Consider the following 26,405-nt stretch of genomic DNA (forward strand, 5'->3'; position numbering starts at 1 on the left):
GTGGTTGTAGCCAGGACGGGGTTGGTCTCTTCTCCCAGCAACCAGCACCAGAACAAGAGGACACAGTCTCAAGCTGCGCCAGGGGAAGTTTAGGCTGGAGGTGAGGAGAAAGTTCTTCACTGAGAGAGTTGTTAGCCATTGGAATGGGCTGCCCAGGGAGGTGGTGGAGTCGCCATCCCTGGAAGTGTTCAAGAGGGGACTGGATGTGGCACTTGGTGCCATGGTCTAGTAGGCATGAGATCTTGGGTGACAGATTGGACTTGATGATCTTTGAGGTCTTTTCCAACCTTGTTGATTCTATGATTTGGATCCACTGACTTCCAAGTTGACAGATTTGACCCTTGATCTCCCACAATAACACTTCCCTCACAGAAACATCTATGAGACTTTGTACAAAATGCTACATGTTCAAATGATAAATAGAAGGAAGACTCCATTTCAAGAGTGAAGAGACTGAACATGTCCAACAATCTTCCTATCACCTAAATTAGATGTATTTTTTAAAAAATCATGGTGCTTCAGAAGTTTAGTTACACTAGGATGTCTGCTTTGGCTGCAAAATATGCATGGTTTAGGAGTTCTGGAAAAACAAAATCTCACATATATTAACCCTCCCCTCTTTCACCAATACAATCATGATGTCAGATTTTCAGCTCATCAAATTTAAGCCTGCTGCCTTAACAGTGTTCCTGTAGCAAATACATTTTGAAACCTGATCCCCACAGGCCTAAAATTGTGGCAGAAGCAGAAAAACATCACATCAACACCTCAAAATCATTAAAAAACCACACAGGCAACACTTACCCTCTTTTGCAGGAGGGATTGTAGGTGGTGGTGGTGGTGTTGAAGGTGTTGTTGGAGGTTGAGTTGGAAATGGTACTGGAGAATAAAAGGAAGGAGTAATTAAAAAATAATGCTTAAATGCCCAGTGTATTTTATGTAACCATGGGAGGGTTCACTTGAAGAGAAAGATTATAACTATTATTTACCCTAAAAGAAAGCATTGTGGTGTTTAGTAATATTGTAGGAGAAGATGGGTATCACTAAGATGGAAAATGAGCTTGAAGATAGAAAGATAATGGTAGAAGATCCTCTGTTCATCCTGTATTTTGTTTTGCAGTTATTTTGAGCTCATGAGGGAAGGACCTTGCCTTCATAAAAAGCTGTAAGGGATTCTTTTTGACTGTCCTGTGTTATTGAGAATTATATTATAAAGGTTGACTTGCTTATTTGCTTTAAACCACCTAAGCAGATAGGTTTCAGGGTCCCATTTAACTGTAAATTACTCAGACACTGGTGAAATTTTACTGAATAATGAGCTGTAGGATACAAAGCTTTCTTTGTTTTTCCATTTGCTTCATTTTTCTGGGTTTTTTAAAATTATTTTTGTTTACCAAAAGTCACAGATTTTCAGAGTTCCCCCTAGAAGGCCTTTTCATGAAGAAAGCCAAACCATTCTCCATTTCCCCCTCATTAAGAAGCCAAATACAATCAATGCCCGAGTCTTTACATAGTAATACACAGAAGAAGTAGAAGAATCCTGCACCTCTGTGGAGGAGTCACAATGTAGTTGGAAAATTAAAAACTCAACTAAAGCAAACTGTGTAGGAGTAGATGTCTGTGGGGAAAGCACAAAACACAAGAGGCATCCAAGCATCATCACTGCTGGTCGAACTCTGATCTCTGCTACTCACATGTTGTCTCCATGATGCTTACAGCAGGGCCCTCTATCTCCTGAAGCTGTGTATGAACACTGATTTTATATTCAGTTCCAGGTATCAGCTCAAAGAAACAATGTCTAGGTGTCCCTCCACCAAGATTTACTTCTCGCTTTTTCCCATCTGTAATTGTAAAACAAACCATTAAAACATTTCTTAACTGTTTAATTGAATAATGTAATTACACTCTGAAATAAACTGGGCCATAACAGCAGGACAGCTGAAGGACAAGTGGTTGATATAAATTAACAAACTACTGCCTTATTTCTGGAAATATATCTCTGTGCAGAGGTCTCAATAACATTCATCCTTCATGCTAAGTAGGAGCTGAGGAATGTGTCAGACATCTGTAGGAAAAAAGAACTTCACTCCATGCTGAACTGAAGTTAATAAAAATCACTAATGCTGTCATCAAGAGGCTTTGGATATGGTCCTAAACTATCAGAGTCTAATGAGATATTGCTGCATTATATAATTCTACTGCATCCTTTGTCTATGCCTCTGTTTCTCAGAGTCTGTAATGTGCTTACTAATTGCAAGAGACTGAACTAGATATTGTACTCCAGCTTTCACTAGTAACCACTAAATAAGTTGCTTAAGGTGTAGTATTTAAAGGGTTCTACCAAATTCTGAATTGGAAAACATGTTGTCAACAGAAAAAGCCCAGGTAGTGAAAAAAGCATGAGACATTTCTTAATAATAAGATCTTCAGCACAGTTAATAATATGCAGCAGAAAGAAGTGAAATAGAAGCAACTAGGCTCACATTTTACAGAGCATGTACAAAAATTGTGAAACAGTCACTCACTGCCAAGAAAGACACCTGATGCTTATCAGAAAGTGTTACAGTGGTATAAAAAGACTTGATCACGAGACACACACCCAATCTGACAATCAGAACTTTTCATGACAGATGTTAATAAGAAGCAATTATTCACACTTTAGCTCAGTTCTACTCATATTTAGGCTCTTTTGGCTCAGTTAAAACAATTCTGGCAGTTCTATATGATGAAAGCAGAATATTGGCTAGCTCCCAAAGGAGAAGGCAATCTGTCCTGTCTTGTGCTAGCCAAGATCTCTGCTTTCTGAACAGCTTGTCTGTATTCCATGCCTTCAAATAAACCTTCATATCACCACTCACTTGCCACTCCACAGAAAGGTCACTATTTTTTTGCAACCAAATTAATTTTATTTTTCATGATACCTTTGATAGATCCCATTAAATGTTATTAATTGAACTTCTCTCAAGTTATCCAAGCTTTTAATTTGTGGCCAATCAAAACATATCTCTAATGGGGCTAAGAGAGTTAGCAGGCACAAATAGTGACTTCTTCATAACTTCTTCTGGCTACACCTGAGAATCAGTGAGATGGAAGAAGCTGTAATTCACCTTCTACATAGTCAGTGCTAAAAGCATCAAGATACCATGAGTTGCCACATAAAAATATCTCATGTTCATCCAGATGAGTAACATTACTGTAAGTTATAATTAACATCAGCAGAATGAGAACAGACGAAACTGGACACCCTTCTGACTCTGTAAGTGAGCATGGTCTGGATCCAATCAGAGTTTTCCCTACCTTTCTCCCTTCCTCTCATGCCCATCCTAATGAGCTATTACTGATGGTTTATGTATAATATTTGATGTATTCAGTTCATCCTTTATCCATCTACTGTCCCTCACACCAATGAAAAGCTCAGTTAATCACTATTTTCTACTGATAGATAAAACTCCCTCCCATAAAAAGGACAAGTTATCAACATCTGTTAGGTATTAAAAGGACAGGAATGCTACTTCTACCCCTGAAACTCTTCCACAACTCTTTTCTGTCTATCATTTCCAGTATTTCAGAAGTCATTCTATAGGTCTGAGTGCAAACAATTTCTTAGGTTATGCAATTCCATTCTCTGGACTAGGCTGAAGCTGCATATCAAATGATTTAGTAACTTACCCACAAGTGATTCTATAACTACCCTGTATGCAGTTGCATGCCTGTGAAGCTGCCACTGAGCACAGAGGCTAGTCATGCGGACTTGATAAGAATCCAAATTTGTCACACCCAGGTCCACTGAAAATTAAATACCAAAAAATTAGATTTACACCTCTAGTAAGGCACACAAGGAATAAAAGAAAACAGGAAACACTGCTAAAACTTCACTTACTACAAAGAATTCTAACAATACCATTACAACAGTAGCATTTTTGTCAAGATCTAATTTCAAATTGAGCTTCAGATATATAAGGACTAAATTATATTTTATTATATGTAGGGAGCTAAAAAAAAAAGAAAGACTAAAGACTTTCCACTAAGGAAATTTGTATCTGTGACTAGGTGGTAAATAAGTCTGGGTGATAAGTAACATCTGCTTTATGACCCCTGTCTTGCTACCATCCAGTTACTATAAAGTCTGATTCAAGAAAAAGAGACTTTAGTTTCAGGAAAACAAATTGCACACAACTGAGAAAGTCTTCCACAGGCAAATTCATTCAGGGAGCTGCACAAAGCCATAGTTAGAGCAGAAAAAAAAAGCTCGTAGAGATCTGAGCAGCATGAAATCATTCTTACAGGTTTTGGCTACGCCTGTTAAGGCATCACTGAAGCCTGTTGAGTATGAAGCAAATACTTTAACACTGTACTCTGTTCCACTGAAGAGATTCAGAATGAGAATGGTATTAATATCATCCCCTACGAAGGTCTCCAACGCAGGACCAGGAACTGCAAAAATATGAAGTAAATAATCATTTACTCATTGAATTCAGAGGTAGATAAAACAAATCTTAGGACACATCCAAAATTACATCTGCCCTTTTCTTCCCATCATACACAAAAATAAAGACACTCCGCTTGATCCTTGCATAGAAAGAAGCCACAACACACTTGGGAAATTCAGCAGTAGGATTCATTAGGGCAGGGCTAGACACTGGCATCTATTAAGACCCTTTCATTCTGCTTCAGTGACTTACTACTGCCCTAAATAGGCAGCCAGAGATCTCCTCAGTTTGATGGTGTGCCAGGACCAACGGGGGGGACAGCAGATGCCAGCCAGCAATACAGTCCCTAAGGGTTTCTTATACAACAGCATCATTTAACATTGTGCCAAAATGATGATGAAAATGGAAAAGAATAAAACCTTTCCAAATCAAAACTGCAAACAGTCTCTTTGTCACCTCTCTGTTTTTCTTGATACACTGCAGGAAATAGGCAACAGCATTACCTTTGGACAGTATTTACATCCTTTAATGGTCACATATTTGTGTTTTACTCTGAGGACTCTGTTTTCCTAAAGATATTTAAAGGAGTTTGGGTGCCTCATTTAGCTGCAACGTGCAGGTGGGCAAAGGACAGACAAAATGGGCAATGAGTAAAATGTCAAGTTTTGGGGAGGTGTAGAGGGGCAGCAAAAGTCAAGGAAACTGAAACTTTGTATTAAGGGGAAGGAAGATGAAAAATAGTACACAAAAGAAAGGATTAGGAAGAGAGCAAATATAGTCTCTGAAATACATAGAGCCGAGGTAAAAAGATGTAAAAGGCCAAACTGAAAGAAGTTGGGTTTGATCAGCTTAAAGATGGGAAGTGTAAGGGAGAATCTTACTGCTACCTAATGGAAGAAAGTAGAGAGGACAGAGATGAAATGCCTTCTGAGACAAACAGAAAGATAGTAAGAATACAGACAAAACTTGCAACATGGGAAATTTTGAGTATTGTATTTTAAGAGAGACAATTTCACAGTAAGGATAGTCAAAAACTGGAATAGATGCCTAGAGAGGTTTTGCAATCTCCATCCTTGGAGGTATTACAAACTTAACTGGACAAGTTCCAGTGAAACCTGTTCCAAGTTGGCAATGTTTTGATCAGGGAGTTTGACCAGATGATCTCTAGATATTCCTTCCAACCTGCATCATTCTGTCACTACAAACCGTTCATATTCAAAATGTCTAACACCTCAATCAACAGCACTTTCAGGGATGTAACAGCAACTGTTGCCAAATTCAGCAAAAGATGATACCAAGACATTGCTGGGTGAAAAACAAACATTATACAAAAAAAAATCAGATTAAAAACTCACTGTTAATAGGTTTGTAGACAATTCTGTAGCCCATTGTGGTTGATGGTGGGGCATCCCAACTGAGGCGCAATCTGTTGTACCATTCATCAGAGACCCGTAAATTTCTGGGAGCAGACAAGGGTACTAAAACCAGAAATCAAATAGAGCTTTTACAAGTTTTTCTCATACAAGCACATGCATAAAACTCAACACATCCACATGAAAAGGATGTGGTATACAGCGTTCTCAGACTTGCAGGTAGAAATGCCAGAATGAAATTCTTTGATCAAATTCTTCCCTGGCATTACATCAGTGGATGAATGTCAATAGATTTTAGAAAGTAATACCAAATTATACCTAGGATTAATTATAAACATTACTGAGCAAACAATGGCTTTTCAAATTAATTACCAGCTTTGTTCCTACAGTTTAAGAATGTAAGACAATTCACAGACAATTATTTCTTATTGATGGTTTCTTTCAATCCAAATGCACTACAGCTTCAATGTATAAATCATGCTCTTGTGAACAACTAATGCATTCAAATAGAATCAAAGGAATGATTTACAAGTGATTTAAGTGCCTGCACAAATAGCATGTCAATGTAGGCAGAAATTATGTAAATTAGGAGAATTATTCAATAAAATTATGCTATCATGACTAGCAGTGCACAATGAGATGATTTTTCACCAATGTACAGTAGAGAGGGAACTTAAGCTACAGCTGAGTAATCTTTTGGTACTTGGTCAGAACTCTAGAGATAATCCAATCACTTTCACAAAAAGTTCAGCAGCATTTTTAATTACCTTTAGGAAGTAATGATCTCACACAAAAGAAAACCCAACAGTACAATGCTTGGTTTGATACTATCCCAGCAGGCATTGTTTACTTTGTTTTCAGCATTGTCCTTGGTGAGCTATCTATCAAGGGCTTACCAGCTTTATTACTCCACAAGTTTATGCAAACTCATAGTATTTGAATATAAAAAAGTACTATTTGTCAGTTAGAAGGAATCCACTCTATGAATCAATGAACTGAGGTTAATATAAAGCCTGAGTCCTTTAAGTCATGCAAAAAAAGCCCATATTTTACTAAAATAAACTACTACAGACAAGGAAAAAAGGCCAAAAGAGAAAAGTCTTACTTCATGCATATACTGGCCAAAGACAAGCAGAAAGTTTGTACTTACAAGTTTTGCCTGGAGCTGAGACACTGACTCCTTCCCCATCAGAATAGATGGGTGTGATGGTGACTTTGTATTCTGTATCAGATAGCAGAGGCTGAAGTAGAACAGAGTTTTGTCTCCCAGGCACCATTACCTGGATGGTCAGAAAAAAAGAAACAATCAAAATAGGCCAGAACCTATTTTTATCTTGCAAGAAAAGCTCTCACTTGTTTTCACACTCCAGGATACATTCAAAACACTTCCAAGTTTGGCAAGAAGGAGACTAATCTAGTGCACCCAGGTGTTGAGACTTGTTAAAAAAGTACTTAATTCATTGACCAAACCTGGACAAAACCACCTAAACACATGTCCACGAAAAATCCCCATGCTTCCATACATATACTCAAAACACACATACCAAGTTTCTGAAAAATCAAGAGGAGAGAGGATGCAAGGACTGAGAAGTGTCTTTTCCACATGTGCACATCAGAGATCTTCTACAGAGTAATATAGTTTTCAGTAGTGACAAACATTCTTGGCTTTCAGAACGAGATAAAATGTGATGCATTTACTATGTACAGCATGCCCAGGAACATGCATACAACTTAGGGCTTGACTCTTGTGCAGGGAAAAGTATTTTATTACATTTTCTAGTCCCTGATTTTCAGCCAATTGCAAGGATTAGAAAGCTTATCAATATTTTTATGCAAAGGGAGGAGTAACTTACATTTATATCACTGCAACCACAGCCAAAAAACTTAAGCATCCACCACAGAACTGTCATGCTTTAGTATATTTAAGCCCAAATTCCACAAAACTTTTGGGTTCTCTTTAAGAGATGTACTTAAGACATATAAACACTCCCCTAAAAATTGAACTACTGTCTCAATTTATTGACACCTGTGTTGGACCTCTCAGTTGCCTGAAGCCACATGATAGAACCCATTCCTTCCATTTTAAATGTGCTTAAATTTAAGTACAATCTTGCATCATCCCTTATTCACTAAAGTAGTTATGCATGTGATTAATTTCAAAGCTGAAGCATGTGGTTATTCTGGTTGCTGAATTGTGACCAAAGATAGTAAGGCCTGAGAGTATACTTAAAATAATTTGCAGAATTAGAGCCAAGATACCTACCTAATCTTACAAACTTGCAATTGTCTTTAATGAGCTTTTGAGTCAACTAATATCCTCCTGGTAGAATTTGAATACCTTTCCTACAGTTTTAATTTCCCTTTAAAATAATAGTTGTTGAATACTAAAGCAGAATTATATTTGTATCATCCAACTGAACTTGATGAAGCTTCCCAGAGATGAAATCTAGCATCTGAATTTCAGAAAGTGTGGTTTATTGTCAAAAGAACAGCACAGTTTGTGCCACTGTGTTGTGCAAGTTTGCCACTGTATCATAGACTACAATATGATAATGTCGAGGTAAATTCAGAATGCCTCTTTTCCAGTCCAAAAGCAAACCAACTTGTTGAAAAATTCATTTTCAGGCTAAAAAAATAATTTTCCACCCAGGTCTCATAAAAGATGAATGAAAGCAAAACTAAAAAAGACCACTTCATATTATTCTAGAAAGAAAAGATCTCCAACTAACTTGTCTTTCAGCTATGACTTCTTTAAACACCTGTGTGACTGGACCATGATCTTATATTTGACTGCAGCTGCTTGCAGTGCAGCAGGTATTATATGATTAAAATTCTGAAGTTCAATCTCAGAGTAATAGCAAGTATGATTTTTTTTACTAATAGCTACAGAAATGTCATGTAAGGAGGCATTATTCCTTAGCAATTATTAAATAAACATTTTAAGCTTATGAAGCCATTCACAAAATCCACCCAGACAATTCTTACCACTTCCTCAGCACGATCACCTTCCGCAGTGAGGTAGGTCACTCTGAACTGCTGAACATTGTAATCTGAAATGTCCCATGTCACACTCAAACTTGAGGTTGTTTCGTCATCTATAACAAGGTTTCTGATTCCTGTTCGAAAAACTAAAGCCAAAAATAACTTCAGTAGTATTTTCTCGCCTCCATTTTTAGATTCAAGATTTCATTAATTATCACCAGGTAGCTGTAAGCTCCTCTGAAGTTACAGAGGATGAGCACATCCATGGTAGGGCAAATCCATTACAGTTCAGTCATGCTTGAGCTCAGTAACATAAAAACTTCAACCATTTAATAAAATTACAGTTATTCTATACTGCCATTAACAGGTATTACCCCATCTTCTTTGTTTAAATCACTCAGTTTATGGAGCTTTAGAATAATCAAAACTCCACAGCAGTTAGAATGCTACAGAAGAGAAACAGTCCCAAATTTTTGATCCTTAAAAGTCAGGTTTCTAATTCCAAGGAAAACAAACAGAATCCTCAACACTAAGCAAAATAATTAAGTTTCTAAGCTTGTATTTATGAGGTGAAAGAGAAGAGAGAGATGAATTTTCCAAATTACTGTCTATATTCCTATGTAGTATCAGTCTCTAGGCTGTATTATAGGTTGGCTCCACAACCACACATGGCACATGCAGAAAGCTGGCCTCATGCAGCAGGTTGTTGCAGGAATGTGATAGTTTGCAACCTTTGCTGATGATGTCCCTTGCCTGGGGTCTACAGCTCCACAAGGTCTGCCATGACAGTGTGCTGACCACATGGACCATCTGGACCTGGTATTATCAGATCCTTGGTAATTCACAGTTTTTTGACCCTAGAACTGGGCGTACTTGTGGAGAGCCTGAGCTCTTTGCATTCATTTAAACTGTTGATGTTTATTCCATGTACCTGCTGTGGTGGGCTTAGGAGTTGTTTCACTGTTAGCAGTCATCGTGGTAGGTATTGCAGTAGTCCATGCAACTGAAAAACAATACTCAGTTCAGTAACAATTCAACAAGTCACAGAACTCTTCACAATGAAACAATGTGCTCACACCTACAGGTATCCCACACACTTCAGGCATTTCAGAGACTAGAAGGGAACCATTCATTTAGTTTACTTTAGGCACATATTTGCAGGATTAGCACTCAGATCTACAGATAAAACATAATTAACTGTACAATTAAAGAAAAATGCATACAGTTTCCCATATTTCTCTTTGAACAATGCATAATGACATCCTTTTTGACCACTTGATAAGGTTATCTAATTAATTAAATTGAAAGCTTTCTAAGGATGCTTTACTTCTAACCAAGTCAAAAACAGAAGATAGGTTCAGCAAGACTGGGTAAGACCAGCATCATCTGGATGGGTAAAGGCTTCTCAGTTTAACAGAAAGTTCAAGATGAAGCCTGCGATTAAATTACTTAGAACTGAATCCATTTTTGAATTTGCACATGAAAAATATAGTTGTTTACCTAACCAAGTCACTATTCGTAAGTAAAAGCAATAGATTAGAGCAATCTACCTGAAATGCTGACCACGGTTTCAAACATAAACTACAAAATGCACTGTACAGAGTTTAAAGCTTTTTCTTTATCACTTCCATGTTATTATCACAAGATGACTGTGTAAGGTTTTTGGACCACTGTACCATCCAGTGGTCCAAATACTGTAAATACAAAAATTTCATTTAAGATGTTTGGCAAGTTATTTACTTTGAAATATTTAACTCACCCCCAAAATCTAATATATCTTCTCATAAGGAATCCTGTTCAAAGCCTAAATACTGAAATGTAAGATGGAAGTGTCTCTACCCAGCTCCAAAGGTTATTAATACCACAGCTCAGACAGGGAGCCAAACCATCATTTTGATTCAATGCTTCTGTCACATATTAAATAAGTAAGAAAACCACAGGCAGCTACACCACCACATTCTTCAGTGTTACAGCTAACCAAAGATGGAAGATACTTTAAAGATAAGTTCTATGCATTAAATTAAAATCACTTAAACATCTCTACAAATGACAATCAACTTTTTTTTTTATCTTACATGTAGCTCCAAGAACAGCAACAATTTCACTTTCACTGTCATCGTCAAAAACTGCAAGCAAAGAAACTTCGTATTCTGTGTTGGGCAACAAACCCTCAATGACATGACTGTCTGCGTCTCCATTTATGACAACCTAATTAACACAGCAAAATTAAAGACAATTAGTTCTGCACTTGATTACTTTATATGAATTGACAGACATGAAAAAAGGGAAAATGATTCTCCTTTAAAATACAGGAAACCAACACTCAGATCTGCACAAAGAATTTGTTAGCCATGACAAAATAAAAAGCATCACAAAGTGCACCTGGAAAAAACACTCTCAAGGATCTTTAAAATGTTATTTATTATCTGGTGGCTAGCTTGATCATTCTAATGTGCAGCTTCATACTTTCACCCACAACTAATTAATGGCTGAAGTTGACCACATGCATTTCATTTGAAAATCACTACAATTCAAAGCCTTCGTCAATGAAAGCGACATTACATGGTAGATTAACTCTCATACTTTGGCCATTCAAGCCCTGTTACAACAAATGTATTCAGCACCTCCACAACCTTACAAAACACTGGTTCTATACCAGAACTATAATCCACATAATGGTACCAAAGATCTGAATACAGTTTCAAAGAGCATTTGTTGCAGAGTTGAGGATTAGGAGAGATGTGCTGATGAGAAGTTTGCTCTATGGTGTGATGTTCAAAACAGTAATTTTCCTTCTTTTTACCGATGCCAGCAGCAGAAGATTCACATGTGCAATGTGAACTGTAAGTAGAAGGTTTCACTCAGATTTTTGTGTCTTGTTTGATTTATTGAAAAGAATCAACAGATGCCCTCCATGCCCTGATAATTTAGCCCACAGAGAAGACCACAGAAAAAGAAGACAAATTTCTGAACTTTCAAGTGGAGAGGACAAATGACAGAACTAGGAATAACAACAAGCACATAACAGCCTACATTCTTTACTGTAACCCAGAAATAAAAGGTCAGTCTTTCATTTTTTTCTGGCCTTTTAGCACTAACACTGCACTAAACGCTCCTCACCCATCAGCAATGTGGATGAAGTAAGCCAAGAGGTGTTTAACTCTCACCACCACCTCCTGACCCCAGTCAGCTAATTGGCAAGTTGGGTCTTGGGAGAAAGACAGAGGGAGTGCATGTCATTTCTCTGCATGACTGATCACTTAGCTGGGAAAGAAGTTTAAAGAGGCAACAGCCTGGAGATATTGTGCTATCCTAGACCTGACCCCTTTAGAGAGGTCATGCAAGGAGAACAAGAAAGCAGCTCAGGTATTTTTAATATATCAACGTACTACAATATTAGGAACTCCAGTGAACACAATGAACAAATGGAACCTTAACAGTTTGAATTCTTCTTCATCATTTATTCCCACGCTCAAAGAACACAGACAATATAAATCTTACTTTAAAAATGCACATGGCTTAAAGGGATCTGCTACTCACTGGAACTTAAACAGAAACAAATCAGTTCATCCTCTGCAGGCAAAAATGTTAGGGGATGACCTGTGTCCACTCATTTATCTGCCAACTTCTCCTTTTCCCTGCTCATTCCTCAGTTTTTCTGTCTTACATGACAATTTTTTGGTAGGTAAAAGGGAGGGAAGAAGCATGCTAAGCTAGATCTACTGAAAAAATGTCACATAACTTTATCTGCAGCAACTGCTTTCTGCCCTAAGGAGTGACAAAATGATGCATGAAACCTAGCACCAAGTGGGAAATGTTATCTTCCCCCTGAGTTCTGTACCCAAATAAAGAGTTTGCATATGCTGCTTCTATTCACAGTGCTGATGATCAGAGACCAAGATGTTTGAGAGAGTCATTACAGACTGAGGAGTACAAAAGCCAAAAGAATGTGTAAATAATGACAAGGGAAAGAGGACATAAGACAGATTGCAAAAGATGAAAGTCTGGGAAAGAAAGTATCTGTCTTTTACTACTTGGAAAAAGAGAATACAATAGGAAAAGCTAAAGGAATAAAAAAAATCACTTAAAAATTCAGACTGATAAGAATGGCACTAGATAAGATGCACAAAGACCTAGAGCAAACAATACAGCATGATGGGGGGAAACCAGAAAGAACCTTAAAGAGGAGAAAGGGAAAAATTGAACAGTTGACTATGTGTGAACCTTTCCCTTACATAACTAAGGCTTCACAGGCAGTATTACTGTGGCCAGCACATTAGACAAAGGTGGACCCTTATGAGAGGATATTGCTGCTCTGGTTTAGCTACCATCATGATCTTCAAAGTATAGGGAAGAATATAAAGGTCTAGGGAAGAATATAAAGCTCTAAAAACTCAAGTAGCACCAAACAGCAATGCTAGTTCTATGGCAGTTGGCACATTACAGATTAGATTGATTATTCATAAATTCCTCTTTGTTCCACACATCCTTTTTACAGAGAAACTGGTATATTGCTTTGATTTTGGTTTAGAGAGCTTTGCAGTGCAGCACATTTTTGTGTAAATCAACCTTCCATATCTAATTGGCAAAAGTTGCAGCATAGGTGTCCTCAAAATGGAATTCTCTCTCCCATTTTATGCCCTCTGAAAGTCAAGGCAACTCACCTCTTCAGCTTCCCCACCATCCAAAGGAATCCATGCCAGTCTGTAAAAAGCAATATCTGACGAGGTGGGCTTCCAGCTGACTCTAAAACTATCTGCTGATGCTTCATCAATTTCCAAATGCTGGGGAGCTGGAACTCTTTCTGAAAAATATTATGCAAAACAAAGGTGAGAGCAATTTATTCTCTGAGATTTGCATACACAGCAGTGTCAGGCACATACTGTTTTACTTGTAATTTGTTACAAATAGCATTAAGATGGGCACTACATAATTCTTTGCACACTTACTAGTACTTTAGAATGGCTGACTTAGGAAATGAACCTTAACCACACAAATGTTTTCATGATGTCAAGGGATTACTCCCATGAGGATACAAATGGCCCAGCAATAATGGAGCAAAGAAGTTGAAAATTCCAATGAAAATAACAGAAAGCATTCCATGCATCTGAATTCACAGCCAGAGACACTTGCTGTTACTGGTCTTACTTTCCAGTAAAGGTCTTTCCAGTAAAATGAGAGTATAAAAATTCTTCTTGGAAAGCCTTCAAAAGTTCAGCAATACTCACTTGTGGTAAAGCTGCCAGTAAGTGGTTCAGATTGTCCTTCATCATATAGGGAGAAAATAGCAACAGTATACTCTGTAAGGGATGTCAGACTGTTTAGAGTATGGGTTGAAACACGACCAACTTCCACCTAGATAAAACATTAATTTGCAATAGGTATTGAGGATACACTTTACATTATCAGTGTCTTAAATTCTGCTAGGTAACAATGACATGGAAAGATAATTTCATGTAATTAGGAGAAAACTTTTGTGAAAATATGAACATGCAGAAATTCAGGGCCACAAAAGCTGACAAAATCAATTAAAATAGACAAACAGGAGAAAAGTAATATTTTGTTTATGAGGAACTACAAGAGAGGAGAATTCAGCCTTAGTAAGCCTAACTCATTAGCTAATGTATAAACACTGTGTGTGAAGGAACTTTTTGGTCCATTGAATCCAGTCCCTTATCACAGATAATAACTGCATAAAGAGATAAACTGCATTGGTTAAGAGATGACAGTTTCACCTGGGCACCATTCAGGGTGAAGTTAACATGACTTTGCCAGGGATATAAAACTCAAAGCTCTGTAAGCTGACATTTTATCAGTCCAACTATTCAGTGTCATATTTGGTCAACAGCACAGGGGAAATGCTACCAATGCAGAACAAACGAAAAAAATGACACCTGCTCTTTGAACAGGCCTAAAAGAAGAGTTGAGAGGTAGATAAAAAACTCCTGAACTCTCACACTATAAAGTATACTACTATAAAACTGAAACGTTCATGTATCATTGGTGCTGAGTACAGTCAGATGTAATACTTATATTAAGGGTAAAAAATAGAAGTAACTTGACATCTTCCTAATTTAAATTTTAAGGGATCTAGCAGAGACAAAGAAAAGACACAAAATACTGCATAGGTATGCATGCTTCTAAACTTGGGAACATTTTCCTCAGGTTTAACACCAATATCCCACCATGTACAGAATCATAGAATCACAGAATGATAGGGGTTGGAAGAGACTTCCAGAGATCATTGAGTCCCCTTGCCAGCACAGGATCATCTAGGGCAGGCCACATCAGAATGCATCCAGAAAGGTCTTGAAAGTCTCCAGAGAAGGAGACTCCACAACCTCCTGCTGCTAAAAGCTGTTATAAAGCCCCTTTAGTAACATGGTGTAACTAAATATAGCATAAATAAACTATGAAATGCAAGAACACCTTGGTATTACTTTGTCATTCCGTTCAAGCCAAATGTGTTTCTAGGACACTTTCAACGTATATATAATTAAAGCAATAAATGTTTAGCAAATGTGGCAAAGCCTTCATCCAATCTTTTTGAATGTACTTGGGTCTGACATGATACATTGAAATTGAAACAAGACTAAATATTTCCACATCATATGTTTGGTTGAGATCCTGCACCTACACATCACTGTTCACTTGAGTGGTCTCCTTCAGTCTCTGTGCGTCAGCAATGACTGCTCTGGTATGTAAGAAGTTCAGACTACTGTCCCCCCACACACAGGATCCACTCCAAATATATACCCACTACTAAGCAAACTCTTACTCATACTATATTTTCTACAACTACCTGAAGGGAGGTTGTAGCCAGGTGGGGGCTGGTCTCTTCTCCCAGGCAACCAGCACCAGAACAAGAGGACACAGTCTCAAGCTGTGCAGGGGAGATTTAGGCTGGATGTTAGGAAGGAATTCTTCATAGAAAGAGTGATTGGACATTGGAATGGGCTGCCCAGGGAGATGGTGGAGTCACCATCACTGGAGGTGTTTAAGAAGAGACTGGATGGGGGGCTTGGTGCCCTGTTTCAGTTGATTAGATAGTGTTAGGTGGTAGGTTGGACTCCATCTCAAAGGTCTTTTCCAACCTGGTTAATTCTATTCTATTCTATTCTATTCTATTCTATTCTATTCTATTCTATTCTATTCTATTCTATTCTATTCCATTCCATTCCATTCCATTCCATTCCAATCCATTCCACATTTCAGAATTCTCTAGCAAATCTTTTGTTACAGCTTGCAAAGTAGCTTTTGTTTATAAAAGTTACCCTTAAGAACTGCAGAAGTCTGGGGAGGTCTGAGATTGGTAAAAGGAAGAGAGGTGCTAAAAAATTACCTCATTGGTTTCTGTCCCGTCTGTTTTAACATACACGATGCGATAGCCATTTACATTCTTGGAAGCAGGATCCCATGTCAGCTTAGCACTACTGTGTCCAACATCAGAAAATTTCAAGTTTGCAGGTGGACTTAGAGGCACTTGAAAAGGGAAAAGATAAAATCATTGAAGTGATTCCAATATTGTGAAATATTTCAGGTCTTGCAAATAAACATCATATCTTCCACTAAAAAAATTATATCACAAGTATTAATATTACAAGCCCTACATCAATGAGGACACAGTCTCAAACTGCACCAGGGGAAATTTAGGCTCAAGGTGAAGAGAAGTTCTTCACAGAGAGCATTGTTAGCTGTTTGAATGTGCTGCCCAGGGAGGTGGTGGAGTCACTGTCCCTGCAGGTGTTCAAGAGGGGACTGGACGTGGCACTTGGTGCCATGGTTTAGTTAGTCATGAAGTGTTAGGTGACAGGTTGGACTTGATGATCTTTGAGGTCTTTTCCAACCATATTGATTCTATGATTCTATGAATGAAGCTGCACAAGTACTTAAAAGCAGGTAAAATAGCTCAGCTCCTTTTTGAAACAGTACATCCAGTCTTGCTAAGTGCACCTCCACTAATACTGAAAAAGAAATTATATTGTTGCTCATAGCAGACATCACAGCAAGATCTAGAATACACAATACTTGCAATAAACTTGTGTTTATATTTTTTAATTCATTTAATTCAACTAGGTGTTTTCCAAGAGGCTCCCAGCAAAAAATGTCATTTTGTAGAATTTTGGCCAAAAAAATTTTCCTGCATTCTGAAAGTCCCTGACATAAGGATAAGCTCATACAACAAGCATTAATTAGCTCAGAAGATCTCCAGAGATGTTTTGTTGCGAGAGTTTTTACCTCTGCTTAACCTTTTCTCTTTCATTACAGAAAGAAACTGTTTCCTAACAGCAACCTTGGTTAAAGTCATATTTATACACTATATAATCCCTGACTGTCATGAGCTGAAGGAAAATGAGGCCATACAAGAGTTTCAGATTGCATCTACTTTTCTGTCACTCAAAAGAAAGCAATTTGTGCTGTCTATTACTCTCAGCAGACGGTTCTGTATTAGCCCAACATCTGATGATTTTCTCTGGATTGGAAACTTTTCTCTGTCCTGCCTTCACACACACACACACTCTTTACCAATCCATGTGGATAGATAAACATCAGCGCTTGAGAAGCTGTTTCACTCACACAAGATCACACAGGAGAAAACAGAAGATAAACCCCGCATATATTCTGTTGAACCTTCTGCCAGATCATATATCAACTCAGAGCCTGTAAGCAAACACCTAACCAGCTTAGGAACAGTCAAGTCAACTTGGCTAGAGGAGAAAGATGACAGGAGCACACTGGAATTGTATTAGATAGGTTTGCCACACTTTCTGGCATTCAATGTATTTCTCTAAGTCTACTGAAGGGAGTATCACGTGCTGGCTTTCCTTTCTACTTTCTGTCAGCCGAGGAATGAACTTCGTTTCATCATCCAGGCCATACCACAACACACTTCAGTCTCAGCTCTTTCCTTCTGGAACCAACCCTTGACAACATTGCTTCCAACCAGACAGACAGTCCTGATGCCAGGGTTACGTGATATTTGCAGTGAGTCTTGGATAAATCATGGCCCCAGAAAGAAACCCCACCCCAGAATGAGCTTGCTGATCGTGCCTCCGTTTGGCACAGAAAGAAAAGGTTTCACTGCAGTAACTGAGATGATACAGTGTGTAGAATAACTGTATTTACCCGACACAGAATATTAGATACTACACATAATACTGTAGCAAATCAGGCAGATCACTCTCCAAGCAGATATGTGCTCCAGGAAAAAAATGCTAAGTAGCCTATTCATTAGCTGGAAGCTAGAAATAATCACATGGGAAGGAAAGAAGGGGGAAAAACCAAAAAAAACCCCAAAAACAACCAATCCTAGCTTAAAACTAAATCCAGACAGGGAAGACATCACCACTGAACACTGAACATGTGGGACAGGTGTTCTCACCCACAGGGTGCTTCCCTCCCAGACAGCCCCACTGTCTGATCAGTCAAAGCCTGTTAGAAGAGGGCTTGTTGGAATAGCTTCTTAGGAAAAAGTTAGAATCAATCTTCTTTCATAAAACATTGCTGAAGACCAGTCAGAGTTGGCTGAGTCACCCTAAAGATAAATGAAGGTTGCAGGGTAGTCAGGGTTTTTTTCATTCTGGCCTGATGATAGGTTTTTATTCCACACTGATGATAGGTTGACTAATACATGTTACTAGCTGTGATCTGTGATCAAACACTGCAGTTATGAATTCTCAGCTTGTATCAATGTATGTGAAATTTGCATGGGATCTTCCTTTCAGTGTGTCAGCCAGGTTTAGTGCTGTGGCAGCCTCCAAAATCATATGACATAAAGTGAATTCAATCTGGCACCGTTATAAACTACATAAACTACTGTTTAGGATAAATGAAAACCAGACACTGAGCAGATATTGATCAAAAGCAGGCAGAAGAAAAAAGAAGAGATTGAAAGAGAAGACAAGGAGCCAAAAATGTATTCTTCAAGAATCTTTACGCTAATTTCAAGTCCACAAACATGCCCAAGTTGCAGCAGTTCACTGTTGGCACTTGTCTGTCTACAACTGTCCTCTCTGAGATAACCCAGTTCAAACAGCATTCCTAGAATTTCTCACACCATTACTTGATCACCTTAGAATCACAGAAACTCCTGTCTGGAAAAGACCTCAAGATCATCAAGCCCAGCCATAACCTAATATAACCTAACATCTCCCTGCACACAACTGCTAGAATATGTCTCTAAGCACCTCATCCAAACATCTTTTAAACACCTCCAGGGATGGTGACTCCACCACTTCCCGGGGCAGCCAGGCAATTGCTCTGGACTTTCTTAGTTTCTTACTCTGAGCTTCTCTCACTTATTAAATGTAAGTCACTTTCACACTGCTTTATTCATGCCAGGACAACAAAACTAGAGGAAACAATAGGTCCGCTTCTGGGAGCAAGAAAGATGTCACTGAATGCAGACCCAGAAATATCCCAGCAGCACAACTGCTTATTTTCAGTTCCTTTGTCTTGCAAATGCTGAGGCTGTTTAGAGAGCTGACATACAGTGCTGTGTACAGTTAGTAGAGGACAGAATTTAGCTGGCAAAATTTCTTGCTGCTTATTAAAAACACACCATCTATCACGAGCACACAGGCGCTTTCCAACTCTTCATTTACCAGATGTTAGGCAGCAGGGGCTGGACAGAAATCTTCTCTTTGCTTCTTTTCCATCTGTACTACTACTTAGCCAGAGGAATGAACTTCTCCATCTGAGTAGACTCCCACACGTAGTTGTTTCTCTGGCTACAGTAGGCTAGACAGAGCAGTCTCAATTTTGCTCTACCTTCGTTCACCTTCAGCAAGTTCAGCAAACCACCAGCAGTTCCACCAAAGGGTATTCATAGTACCACTACTGAAGAGTGAGTTCACAATCTATTTCCAAAACCAATCTATTCTGTAGGAACTCACATTCTCAGCCTCTATAAATTAAAGTATTTGTACTGAGGAACTGACATGCAATTAAGACCTTGCCCTATGGACTATTCTAATTAGATTTTTAAATCAGATGTCTGTTCTAATATGTGCAAAGACTACTCTGAAGTTTTATTAACACTGAAGTGAATAAAGATATGTTACCTACATGTAGTTTCTTGTCCTGTAAGGGGATCACTAGCTTCTTCTCCAAACATGGCATAAACTGTGACTGTATATTCTGTATTCGGCAATAGTCCATCCAGTACAAGGTCTGTTGAGGCCTCCCCAATTTTTATCTACAAAAGTCACAAATAGAAAATTTTTATCTACAAAAGCCATGAATAGAAAAGACACATTATTTCTGAATTAGCTCATGATGGGGAAGCATCCTACTTACATGCTTGAAATTAGATCAATGATCAAATTCTCTGCTAAGCATTTGTCTGCACTTAGCCCACGTTTGGGGGATTTTACACAACAATCCAAAGGACAAAAGTATCAAAAACCCAGAAGTCAGTATACAGGTAAAAGGACCTTAAAAGTAACTAGTCATATTAACAAAGACAAAATAGTCTTCTCTAGAATGCACAGCTTCAGTCAGAAAACTGAAATTTATAGGAGGAATTGATCTCTGTGCACATCAAGGCTCAAAGTTGTTGCTCTTTAAGGTGTGTGTCATTTTCCTCCTCCACCTCTTCATTGAGAGCCACATTAACACAGACTGACTTATTTATTGGGGAAAGAAAAAAAAGAAAAGTCTTCCTTGTGGGTAAAGCTCAGTCCTCCTGAATCAGGTAGCGTTCAGGGAAGCACACTTTTAACAGAATTATGTGCTCCCTTCCACTCATTGAGGAGAAAGCACAAGTCTGTGCGAGCTTTCAGTAGCTTTCTACACTCTCCACAAGTCTGCATGCCCCTGCTTGCTTTCAGTGCTCCTGCTTGAACAGAAATGTTGTGTAACAGAAACGTGAGCATAAAAACTTTTAAACCCTAGACCAGCAGTTACTCCTTTATTGACAGAAGACTGGACTTTACCTTATCCCATCTTCTTTTCCAAGTACCTTCTAAAAATAACTTGTTATGGAAGGCATTCTTTTTAAATTTAAAAATAAAAGCTGAATAGAACTAAAAATCAGTAAAAGCCACACCTTTATTTACTTTCAAAGGTAGATCAGAAGCTAAACTTCATATTCTTCCAATAACACACACAATAAATATCTTAGTTTTACTTTGTTTCTTCTTATTAGTCTTATGTGATGACAAAAGTATCACCTCACATATAATTTCAAAACAGTCATTCAGCTGAAATTGCTGCATTTTTATGGTAGTGATCTATTAAAATAATCAGCTGGTACTTAACACTTCATAGTCAGGTAGTATTTACGGGAGTCGTGGAAAAGAAACGCCAAAGTATTTGCTGATCAGGTTTGAGGTCAAAGGCCATGTATTAGAGTATTCTTTATTTATTTATTTTTAATAATGGCTATTCAAATGAAAACACAATACATCACCTCCTTCTCATCTGCTGCCAGTCCTTCTGTGAGTGGAGCATATAGAATCATGTAACCTGTGGCACCTGCTACTCCCTTCCACTTCGCTCGCATGCTGCTCTGTGTCACGTCGTACAATTGCAGATCTGATGCCACTGGCAAGGCAACTGCAATGCAGCAAGAGGCAGATCTTTCAGATTGTCTCACCTGAACAACCAGCTGTTTTTCAAAATAGTTTATTTTAGCCTAGGATATACAAAGGAATATAGCTATCTCCAGGCATGGAAGGGCTGTCTGTATGCCACAACTCTGAAGAGCTGATTAGGATGTAAAAGAAGGCAGAATTAGAGAAACAAAGAAGTGATGACCTATACCAAGTCTAACACCAGGGCAGAGTTATCCCTTACAAAGCTTTCCAGCTTTTTTCCTAAATGGCTCTGAACATTTCAAGTGGAAGGATTTCTGTTCTTTAAACACCAAGTCGCTGTTCTGATCTCACCCTTCCCTCTCCCTGTGGTGCAGGAGGATGACCACTCACTATCAGAGAACAGGCATTCTTCCTATTGGGAACAAGTAGCAGTCCCCAGACTTGGCTCTTCTCTAGCAACCATTCCCAAGCCACAGCATGTTCCAGTCTCCTCCCTCAGAGCTCCACTCAGACCTCTGATACCTACAGAAAGAAACTACATGTTGAGATATTCTGAAGGAAGTTTCTACCTCATTATCTCATTCCTATTCAGACTGCTCCAGGATCACAAGAAAGAGTATCCATCACCTGTTCTTTCCCTTCTTTTGATTCTCAAATGCTACAAGAAAAGCATCCTCTAACTCTAACCTATGACTCATATTTTAATTCTCAGCAGGAGCTCCTAGGCACTTTGGCAATATACATAATAATTAACAATGAAGAGACTGGAAATTAAACAAGATGCTGTTTTTTACTGGAATTTTCAGCTGATAAGCTCAGAAAATGCTGATTTGCATCTTGGACAGTTATCAGACAATCCTAATAGACTGGTAAAACAGGGATAAATTAAACCTACTGAAAATAACAAGTGGAATAAACTGTAAGAGATAAAAATACATTTGCATCAAATTAAAATGTAAATGCATTTTGTATTTACTTCAAGTCCAAAGTGACTATTAAATCAGAAACTGTTGTAATTCTTATGCACATTGAGTGTGTTTACTTAGATTTCACACACCTGTAAGGTATTTCCAATGTTCTATATCAGCTAATGTGATTGGTGACTATTTTAATATGTTAAATACCTCAGAAAAAAAAGGCAGGAATGCAAGCTACAACTTCCCATAGTTTTCCATTAGGATAGTAAAAAATACTTTCAAAATGCAGGCATTTTAGCATGTGGAGTGATTAATACTTGCACATGTCAGACTGTTACTTCCAACACACTATCAGAGACAGCTGTGCAAAATACTTGATGTTGCATGACCTTGGGGGGTGATCTGATCAGATCACAGAAAGCCAGCAGGGCTGGGCTCTGTCAGAACTTGACTAGGTGACTTCAAAGGAATACCAGGTGCATTACAAAAACAATCCTCTTGGCTCTGGACTGTGAGTGACTGTTCTCTGCCTCAATAAATTAAACAGGTCCTAACACCATGTTATGGGGTATAACATGGCTGCAGATGACACTTTGGGAAACTGAGACTAAAACAGAAATCTTAAATGATTTTATATGATCCCATTTTATTTTCTTTTCAGACCAGGAAGATTAGCACTGATACATAATCAAAGAACCACTGAGAATGAAAGGCATTCTTGAGACAATCTAGTTTAGCTGACTCCTCTGTTCCATCAGTGTCAGCTAAAGTAGCTTGCTCAGGACCGCATCCAATTGGGTTTTAAGAATCACAAGAGATGCACATTCCACAACCTCACTGCATAATTTATTCCAGTGTCATCTGCTGAGATTTAGTTTCATGTTGTTTCTTTGTGTCTATTGATTCTTGTCCTGGCAGTATACACCACAGAGAGGAGCCTAGCTCCCTCTTCTTTCTTTCCTCCCATCAGTGATTTTTACAGACTGACAAGATCACCCTGAGCCTTTTGCTCTCCAGGCTGAACACACATAGATGTCTCAGAATCTCCTCTTATGAAATATGATTCTATCCCTTAATCATCTTTGTGGCATTTCACTGCATTCACTCCAGTAAATCCACATCTTTCTTACAATGGGGAGCTCAACACAGGACCATGCATTCAGCACTCATCAGTGCTGAGCATAGGGCAAGAATCACCTCTCTCATCTGCTGCCTGTCCTTTTCTAATGCAATCCAAGAGGGTCCTGTCCTCTGTGACAAGGGTGCATTGCTAGTTTACAGTCAGCTTGGTGTTTACCAAGACCCTCAACCCTCAATCATTGTCTGTAGAGCTGCCTCCCAGATAGTCATATTCCAGTGTGTATTGATGCATGGCACTATTCCTCCCCAGGGGCAGGTCTTTGCACTTCCCTTTGTTGAAGGGCCAAACATTTTCCCCCTCATATATTCATCCAGACTAATTCAAATCACCTCCTTGTCCTTTATGTATTTGGAAAATGGTTTCAAGGATTAGTTGCTCCATTGCCTTCCCAAATATGAGGTGACAATGACCAGCCTGTAATTCCCTATCTTCTAATTTAGTGTTCAATACTACCAACTTCAAAGTTCAGCCCACAGATAAAACTTTTATTAGTGTTTAAATATTCACAGAGCATTTGGTATTAGGAATTTAGCCCAGAATTAACTCAAATGAAAACTAATTTAAATCAAATGCATTAAGAGAAGCTAAACTGAAAGACTCCCTTCTGTGTGTATGTGTTTTTCAAAGACTAATGCTTACACAATGTGATCAAATACAGACAGTTAAACCTGGAAGGAACACGACAAGGCTACTTACGTGTAGTTTCAGTTCCACGGAGGCCCTCACTAGCAGCATTTGAGTATATAGCAAACACAGCTACCTGGTATTCAGTTAAAGACATCAGGTTTTTCAGAACTGCTGTTGATGTGTTTCCATCTACCACAACCTGTTTAGAAGAAAATTCAACTAAATACATATAAAGAAAACTAACCATATTACCATCAAGTCAGTCAACCCCTCTTTCAGACAATTTGTACACTGACAACTAAGAATCAATGTACTAAAGGTCAGTTCATAAATCAAATATGCTTTTGCTACCATCTACAGCAACCACATACATAATCAGAATGTTCAGCTGATATAATCAGCTGCTCAGAATAAAAGAATTGCTTAGTGTATGGAATACTGTTTAAGAGTGCATACTGAGCACTTTTTGATGTAATTACTGTTATCATCATAAATACTTTAGTACTACATAGACTACACACATAGTACTCCAAACTGACATTAACACATATCCATGTTAAATATGTTTCTAGTACAAAAATAAAATATGTCCTTACCTAAATTCTTTTCCTATTCTGCCTTTCCTTTCAATGTTGTAAGTTGGTACCTGAGGCCAAAAGCTTGTTCCACTGATTTTTTTTTCCCCCATCTCCAAAATGTCCTATTCAACAAAACACCTGACTCCAAATTCTCAGTGACCAGTTGTAGACATCCCAAAATACAGACCCGTATCATCTCCCTTTGATTTTTCTTAGACCTGAAAATGTAGCTTACCATCAGCTCCTATCTCTTGTGTTCTTGCCAACAAAATCATGCAGAAGTCTCTAGATTTGGTTCAAATTATGTGTAAACAAAAATCAAGACAGTTCACCCAACCCCCTAAAAGTGCTCACAGCTACAGCACACTAAACTATGTAGTAGAAAAGCAGCCTGATTGCTACCTAACCTTTGACAACATTCATTGTGGCTGTGTCTCCTTTCTGTGGAGCCCCACAGGAGCTCCAGAGCCCACATGGGAATTTCAGGGCAGATATAAGTAAGACCATTGATTTTTTTTTGTCTGGTTAGTTCTTGCTGTTGTATTAAACATCTCTGGGAAGCTTCTCCTCCTGTTACCTCTTCTGGTTGTCCTCCTCGACTAGGGTAGTACACAACTCTGTATTTTTCCACTTTGCCTGGTGCATGAGTCCAGTTAACCCGGAATCCTCTAGCTGTTACCTCAGATGTGACCAAATCTGAAGGAGCCCCAAGTGAAGCAGCAATTGTTCCTAGGTTAGAGACAACACAGATGGTTTTTTTAATTCCCTCCTGCAAAATAATTGTTTGGTTAGTTGCATTACAGTATCACAGTATCACTGTATAACTAACGTTGGAAGAGACCCCAAGGATCATCAAGTCCAACCTGTCTCGATAGACCTCATGATTAGACCGTGGCACCAAGTGCCACGTCCAGTCTCCTCTTGAACACCTCCAGGGATGGTGACTCCACCACCTCCCTGGGCAGCACATTCCAATGACAAACGACTCGCTCGGTGAAGAACTTTCTCCTCACTTTGAGTCTAAACCTCCCCTGGCACAGCTTGAGAAGCTGAAGCTCCAAAGATTGATCCTCATCAAAATAAAATCACTAGCTACTGCACAATTATTTAGGTCACTTTCAGGGAGAAAAGAAACTAGTAATGACTACTGCACATGGAGCTTTTACCAGGACTATTAGCTCCATGGTCTTTTAGAAAACTTTACATGAAAAAGAAAAACATTAAAAACTTAAGCCTTCCTGTCCTTCCTCCCATCCCTCTTTCGAGCCCTTTGCTTCTGGTTTGTTGGGTTTTTTTCAGATAACTTTCCTCCCAGTCACAAAAAACATCCAAGTATAAATACAGCTGTGGTCACCTGTGCTCCTCTGCAGGTTGGAAACTGATATGCTGCCTGTCAGCAGAATGAAGAGACGTAGTGAATGATCATCTTCCCTGGCAATCATTCCTTTCCACAAAGATATTTCATCTATGGTTTTTCCATCCTCTCCCTCTCAGTTTCCCAACTGAGTGCTTAATCCCCCCACAAGACACAGCTAATATGCTTTATTTCTTCCAGTTTCCAGGTGAGTAAAAGGATCAAATGAAGCCTTACTAAGACACAAATTTTCATTGCGCAGGTAGAAACATGTGAAAGACAGCGTTCCTTTTTGACTTATACATTACAAGGTTATTGAAATATCACAGCATTTTTGTGATATTACAGAACCACAAATGAAGCAATACAAACAAAATCCACCAAAGCTTTTCAGAAAGACTCTCCTCAGGTAGGATTGTCCTTCTGGCAAAATGTGTCATTTTTTTCCTAGTAATTTCTTTTGT

The 26,405-nt window shown here is 38.5% G+C and overlaps 1 protein-coding gene across 2 annotated transcripts in view; it reads right to left on the bottom strand.

Annotated features, from left to right (window-relative positions):
* The window catches only part of COL14A1 (collagen type XIV alpha 1 chain), a 97,346-nt gene that overhangs the window by 40,777 nt on the left and 30,164 nt on the right, over window positions 1-26,405 (bottom strand). For both annotated transcript variants that reach the window (XM_009905775.2, XM_054167146.1), the window contains exons 9-24: window positions 25,165-25,316; window positions 24,079-24,208; window positions 21,198-21,343; window positions 19,853-19,982; window positions 16,128-16,267; window positions 14,014-14,140; window positions 13,450-13,589; window positions 10,861-10,993; window positions 9,717-9,788; window positions 8,789-8,931; window positions 6,954-7,083; window positions 5,786-5,908; window positions 4,285-4,434; window positions 3,670-3,786; window positions 1,695-1,841; window positions 805-879 (exon numbers count right to left, since the gene is read on the bottom strand). In XM_009905775.2, the coding sequence (XP_009904077.2) occupies window positions 805-879; window positions 1,695-1,841; window positions 3,670-3,786; window positions 4,285-4,434; window positions 5,786-5,908; window positions 6,954-7,083; window positions 8,789-8,931; window positions 9,717-9,788; window positions 10,861-10,993; window positions 13,450-13,589; window positions 14,014-14,140; window positions 16,128-16,267; window positions 19,853-19,982; window positions 21,198-21,343; window positions 24,079-24,208; window positions 25,165-25,316 (2,055 nt within the window). The remainder of the gene's footprint in view (window positions 1-804; window positions 880-1,694; window positions 1,842-3,669; window positions 3,787-4,284; window positions 4,435-5,785; window positions 5,909-6,953; window positions 7,084-8,788; window positions 8,932-9,716; window positions 9,789-10,860; window positions 10,994-13,449; window positions 13,590-14,013; window positions 14,141-16,127; window positions 16,268-19,852; window positions 19,983-21,197; window positions 21,344-24,078; window positions 24,209-25,164; window positions 25,317-26,405) is intronic.

This window comes from Dryobates pubescens, chromosome 14 (assembly GCF_014839835.1).
Source record: "Dryobates pubescens isolate bDryPub1 chromosome 14, bDryPub1.pri, whole genome shotgun sequence".
In the NCBI taxonomy this organism is placed as follows: Eukaryota; Metazoa; Chordata; class Aves; order Piciformes; family Picidae; genus Dryobates; species Dryobates pubescens.